General features: G+C 30.9%; 1 protein-coding gene across 1 annotated transcript; it reads right to left on the minus strand.

Annotated features, from left to right (window-relative positions):
• Window positions 1-53: 53 nt before the first annotated feature.
• On the minus strand, window positions 54-6,801 carry LOC103573605 (dnaJ homolog subfamily C member 16). The gene is made up of 5 exons (XM_008552758.3): window positions 5,305-6,801; window positions 4,323-4,513; window positions 1,993-3,216; window positions 1,632-1,739; window positions 54-1,549 (listed from the first exon to the last, which is right to left on the minus strand). The coding sequence occupies exons 1-5, from the start codon at window positions 6,206-6,208 to the stop codon at window positions 1,424-1,426; spliced, it is 2,553 nt and encodes an 850-aa protein (XP_008550980.2). The 5' UTR covers window positions 6,209-6,801; the 3' UTR covers window positions 54-1,423.

The raw sequence follows: 6,801 nt of genomic DNA on the forward strand, positions 1-6,801 counted from the left end.
TTTTTAAAATAGTGACTGCCGATGCGTGTTTTCACTCAAATTTAATTTAAAAGAAAATAAAAATCAATTTTATTAAAATTTTACTAGGACGTTTTCTGTGACTTGACTAGACTCCACCGTTGGTTTAAAAATTAAAATAATACAATAACTTTAAAAAAAATTATTAATTTTTGGTCCATCAAAATTTCTGATTGAATAATATAGGAAATATTATTTTTTTATATTAATAAAACTTAAATAAATGCCTACTATATTTTTTCGTTCATTCTAATTTCTTACTGCTCTTGTCTACTAAAATTTATTCTACAGTTCTATTGCCTACGAAAATATTAAATGTATAATTTAATTGCATAAAAAAATAATTGCAGTTCTATTGCCTACGGAAAATAATTCATGATGTTCAATTGATTGATATTTAATTGTATACCCAATCAAAGAAATTCCTAATTAATGTAGACGAGCTTCTGATTATGCTGAAAAATCTTGTACTTGAGGAGAAATGATCAACAAAGACCGATCACTTGATAAAAAAAAGACGATTGATCTGTAAAATATGAGAACCGCGGTAGTCTTGATAAAAGTATAACTCGCCCGGTCCATAATAAGACACTGGGTTGAATCTCATAGTCGACTTAGGGAATCACCTGATCAGCTCACTAATTTCTGATAGAAAACTCTGTCAAGTTTTACAGTTGCTATTGTCAAGACTACCGAGGTTCTGATATTTTTCAGACCAGCTGCGTTTTTTTTATCAAGTGATCGGTCTTTAACGTTGATCATTTCTCCTCAACAAGTACAAGATTTTCTCAGCAAATAAATCAGAAGCTTGTCTATATTAATTAGGAATTTCTTTGACTGGGTTCACAATTAAATAGCAATCAATTGAACATCATTAATTATTTTTCCGTAGGCAATAGAACTGCAATTATTTTTTTATGCAATTAAATTATATATTTAATATTTTGGTAGGCAATAGAACCGTAGAAAATAAATTTTAGTTGGCAGCAGTAAGAATTTATGTACGAAAAAATATTGTAGGCATTTGATACATTCAGCAAAAACAACATAGGCAATTGATGCCTTCCCTAATTAATTAAATTATGTCTACTACATGAAATCAACAATGTCTTGGGTATTATTTATATATTATAATTTTCATGACTGATTTGAATTAAATCGGACTACGTAAGCTCATACATATAACGATAGGTACATGATTTTAACAACGTAACTGTTTTATTTATATTTATATTTTTTATGAGTATGTTATGGTTTTAAGGTGAATTTAAATTATAGTTTTGTTGATAACACTTTTCAATAGATATACTAATAGCACTTAACTGACTAGAATCAAGACACCTGATTTATTATTTTAATAGTAAAAGTTTAGATACATACCATTATTATTATAATTATATTTTTATTATTTGGCAGTGAAATCCGGCCAGTAGTTAACATGATAGCGCTGTGTCGAGCCTTCGAATAATCTATCGAGCCAGTTGGGTAAACCAGCTAAAGGTTTGTTTGGGTCAGGAAGATTATTTTTTATCTAAAATTAATAAATTTTATGATTTATATGATAATATCAATACTAGACATTAGTTATATTAAAAATATTATTATAAATATACTTCATCCTGAGACAATTCTGAATCACTCGAATCATCAAAGCCTATAAATGCGCCAGCTTCTGCATCGTCAGATCGTTGACTCATTTGTTTGGTGATTCGTTCCATGCGCTAGATAAAAAATATTATTATTATTAATTACGATGATGTTGTTATTTACATACATACAATTATTGGTCTGAAATTACTATTGAACAAATGAAAAGTATCAGAGTTTAAATTAAGGCGATTTTTAATTCAAAAAATTTAAAAAATCCAGTACTCGGAACTTCAACTAATTGTTTAAATTTAAATGAAAATTTTAAAGTTTCCATTTTCAATAAAATTTTTAAAAACATTACAATCAAAACAATTTCTCAATTACCTTTGACTCTTTATCTTTATTACACTCCGGATGCTTAGCATGATAAATGCAAAAATATTTACGGTGGCCATTCAATGCCAGAACAGTACCCACACAATTTTTCGGATTGATATTCAATTCAATCAAATCCGGCAGACTTAACGATAATAATTTTTTATACCAATTCAATCCCCGTTCCATATTCATATAACTAAACATCAATGTTTTATTTTTTCTATAAGGCCAAATCGCTTTGTGATATGCCGGGATTAATTTCAATCTGCTCTGATGGTCCACCAGCAATATAATAGTCCGGCATCCAGGTTTCAGTAACCGTACAAGCCCGTTGTATTTTTCCGCCCGCAATTCATGGAGTCTCAATTGCGAGGACAGTTGCGATGGCTTTGAATTATTCTCATAGTCGCCTTTCTTCATTTTAATACTTATTTCTTCTAATTTAACTAGATAAGACATTCCGTAGCCAGCAGCTCCGATTAATACCAACGTCGCTATAACAGATATCAGAGGAAGAATTTGTTCCTTGGAAATATTATCAGAGATATAGTCAACAGCCAGTAGCGCTCTTCCAATGATTTTATCAACAGTTCCCTGGGCATGTTCGTCAGCCAGCTCTTCGATTTTAGCTGCGTAAGGCAACGCTTCGGAAATTCGCAACAATCTTTGAATCGTTTGTTCTAAATTTCGTCTCGATTCGTTCCATTTGTTTTCATCTTGGGTCGGCTCAACCCACTGCGTTTTCAGCCACTCGTATTTCAAATTATTTACATCACGCCGCCAAATTATCACGATGTGCAGCAGAGGTTCCATCGGACTGCCTTCACTTGCACTCAACGCTGCCACGAATTCTGGCTGTGATTCTTTGAATATGTACGTGTATCTTACACGCTCAGTGCTGTAGGGTGATTCCATAGCAGCTTGACGAAATTTGTGTCGTGCTAAATCATGGATCGCACTATTTTGTGACACCAAAATCGCGCATAGTCGTTTCTGCGGCTTCAACCATTCAGGCGGACACACGGAATCTAACATCGCTTGGTTTGAAAGTCGAGGTAGCGTTAAATAATTGTTGTTTTTTATTACATTATGCATCGTTTCGCTGGATATGTCTTTCATACTGACTGAAGCCATGGGTTTTTCGGAGTTTTCATTGAATAACAACAGAGTATTCATATCTTTTGGAATTTTATATTTCAGTGCTATTGCTTCGGTCTCAGATTTGCCGAGCTGTAATTATATAATTTAATTTATAGTATGGTGCGTGGCAACTAATGGAATAAGACGATTTCAGACAAGGGTGGTTGGCCCAAGCCGAAGGTAAGGGCTGATGTTACCCGAAGTCTGAAATCGTGTTTTATTTCGGGTCACGCAGGATAATTTTCATATTACTTTTTGATACTTGGAGTTTTAATGTCTAGAGACACCCCAGCGAATTATAATTACGGTAAATTACCGCAAATACCGTATTTTTACCAAACAATACAGCAGTATTACCGCAAGTTTTAGATGAATTACCGCAAAATACGGTATTTTATGGCAACTTTTCTGAATACCGCAAATTACGGCAATTTACCGTAATTCGGATCTGCTAGGGCAGTCAAAATTAGCCAACTTCTCACCGATAACTTTTTATTGAACCTCATATTATTTTTTTTATCAAGCCCGTCAGTTTGATTGGTTATTAGAATGACAGTCGAATTTCATTAACTTGGATAGTTAGTCTATGAAGGAATTAAACTTTCGAGTTAACGAATGCCCCTTCTCCTTTAAAAAGTAAACTATGACGCATGCGCTTTTACATCTACATGAACGAAGGATCTATAAATATATAGACACATACAAATATATAGGATTGGGTGGGAGATAGCGTAGCTCGTAGTGGGGGTCGAGATTCAGGGGAAGTTCCGAGTTAATCGAGTTCGACTGTAAATATTTATAGACTTACAATAAGCAAATGTGATTTTGAGGAATGAAATCAAGTTAGGAATTAAATTAGCGGGCAGGCTAATGAGTTTCTGACGGCTTAATTGCATTGGTTTGTTTTGACTGACAAAGTAGGCATTGAAACTCGCAGTTTTAATACAGATGATATGAAAAATATCCAAAATTTGACAGGATAATTTAAACTTGTCACAATCATTATTGTATTGGATAAAAAAAAAATTTTTTGATAAAGATCGACTGAATCGTCACCTGAATAATGAAAATTTTAGCATTGTTTTAAAAATGATGATTTTTAAATGATCTAGAGTAAAACGTTATTAATTTTTTTACAATAAAATAATGACTAGGACAAGACTATTATTGTTTTTGATGATTATAAAATAAATTACTTGAACAAATCCAAATGCAACTCGTTCACGATGATGAAATGCGACAAGTAGATAACGCAATCTAGGCGAATCACGTTTTTCAAATATTAAAGCTCGTATTTTATTGTCTACCCAGCCAGACAAAAATTGATCAATATTATTATCGTTAATATTTTGGAACAGCTTGTAAGGAAATTTATTCCGTAAAAATTCTGAAAAAATAAAGAACATTTGACTTAGAAATTTTTTTTTAAATCTCAACTGTTGATTGATTGCTCATTGATAACATCACTCTATTAAATTATACTCAAATGATCCCGTGCAAAAAAAAATCGTTCCAAAAGTTCGATATGCAGAATTTTCAAACTTGACGCAGATTAGAACTTTTGTAATTTTGACGGCAGAAAAAAAATTTATCCAGGACTTTATACGAACGAATTTTGAGTAAAAAAAAGAACTTTAAAAATATTTTACCCTCGATCCGAAAGAGTTCCCATTAGAAACTCATAGATCATAAAATCAAGAAACGTTCATAAAATATTTCTAATTTGAAATTTAATAAGACTACGCGTTAGGGTAGTTTTGGGAATGTTCTGGAGGTCGAATGGGTCTGGTAATTTTTATTTACTCTCTTTTCAAGGATCTGAAGATCCTGTGAAGTCTTCAGCGGGGACTCAGTGATAGAAATAATTTTTTTTCGACTATTCTAAAGATTTCTTATATGTCCGGGTCTCATGAACCTGGTTATTTTTCATTACTTTCTCTAAATAGATCCAGAAATTTTGTAAAATTTTTAGCAGACCCCCTTTTTTCTTATTTAAAAAAAAAACATTTGCTGAATAACTTTGAGAACCAGGTTCATATTTTTTAAATTTTCATGGAACGAATTTTTTTTACCCAGGATTTGATTACAAATGAACTTTTATTGCCAATTAATTATCTCCATTATCTGTAATTAAAAACTCAAAATTTGAATTAAAAAAACGAAATAAAAAAAACTTACCAACAATTCTTTTTTCGCTGAACAAAGAATCTTTGTAAATACTCGTACGCCCATCCAAAGTAATAGCAAGACATGGAACAGAATGAACGCTAACTTTTCTCGCGAATGAAGGCTCGCGCTCAGCATTTGCTGTTACCAATTTAACCCCAATGGGTTCCAACTCATCAATCAATCGTCTCCAGGTCGGTTCGATTTGAAAGCAAGTGAAACACCAGTCATAGTAAAACAAAATAAAATACGGCGTTCGATAGCTTTTAGGTACAACATTATTCTCATACGTACGATAAGAAATACTCATCTTGTGAAAAAATGATAAGTCACGAGTTTGATAATGAAATTTAAAATTACCGCCACTAAACAATTCGTCAAGAGGATCAGTCTTATGGAAGTAATTTGATTGTTTTGGTCTTGAAATATGTTCCTCAGTTATTCCATGATTATCAAATTTTCTTCTTCTTTCTGGATCGGATAACAACTCATAGGCTTTCGTTATTTCAACGAATTTATTTTCAGCTCCCGGATGATCTGTTTTATCTGGATGCCATTCTTTAACAAGATTTTTGTATGCTTTCCTTATATCTTGAATTGTCGCGTGTCTCGTTACTCCCAAAACTTCATACGGGTTTCTAAGTGGCTCTGATGCATCAGCCACCGACAATATATTTACAACAATGAATATAACAGTAAAATACATGAGTGATCTTAAAAATGATACGATACTTTTCATATTTACTATATTATATTTATCACTTTTTAACAACGACCTTTTATTTATAAAATTTATCCGTGATATAAATTGTGATTTAACTAAAATATCAAACCATGACATAAATTTAACTTTATTTTTATATATATTTATAAATATTTCATTATTTAATTTAAATATTTCATTTAAACAAAACATTTTTATTTTAAATTTAAATTTAAAAATATAAATAACGATAGAGTGAAAAAGTTTAAATTTGCCACAACTTCATTATCTTTTTCCAATAATTTTATCATGGCTTATATTTATTGTGGATAATTAGGGTCATTCGAATCAACGGGATGAATACAAAAATAGAATTTTTCTATTGACACATTATGGAGCTTTCCAACCTTATTATATACTAAACATTATTTACTTAATTTTAAACTAAAATTTAAATATATGACATAAAAGTTTTAACAAATTCACTTTTATAATTTTTTTTTATATTTAGCAATTTTTAAAACCCACTGACAAGTGGAGTTAATTAAATTTATTTAATCAAGTCAGAAAATTGTTAAGGCGATGGACAGATAATTTTTTTTAGTTTGAATTTATTTTTAAAATAAATTTACTTGCACATTGTTCATGTAAAAATTTAAAATCACTTGCTTTAACAGTACTTAAATTTATAACACTATTTTTTACGCTGTTTAACAAACAGTGATCCCAGTGATCAACAAAATAAATTTTATATTGGTATACATATAAATGTAGAATGGGTAGTAGTAAAAAAATGGAAGCGATGT

The sequence above is a fragment of the Microplitis demolitor genome, chromosome 9 (assembly GCF_026212275.2).
Source record: "Microplitis demolitor isolate Queensland-Clemson2020A chromosome 9, iyMicDemo2.1a, whole genome shotgun sequence".
Taxonomy (NCBI): Eukaryota; Metazoa; Arthropoda; class Insecta; order Hymenoptera; family Braconidae; genus Microplitis; species Microplitis demolitor.

Excerpts from the sequence above, each read along its gene's own strand:
- LOC103573605 (XM_008552758.3), bottom strand. The coding sequence starts at position 6,208 with ATGTTTTGTTTAAATGAAATATTTAAATTAAATAATGAAATATTTATA. Across the intron at positions 1,740-1,992 it reads ATAAAGATAAAGAGTCAAAG|CGCATGGAACGAATCACCAA; the intron begins GTAATTGAGAAA and ends TTTTTTATCTAG. Across the intron at positions 1,550-1,631 it reads CAGAATTGTCTCAGGATGAA|ATAAAAAATAATCTTCCTGA; the intron begins GTATATTTATAA and ends TATTAATTTTAG.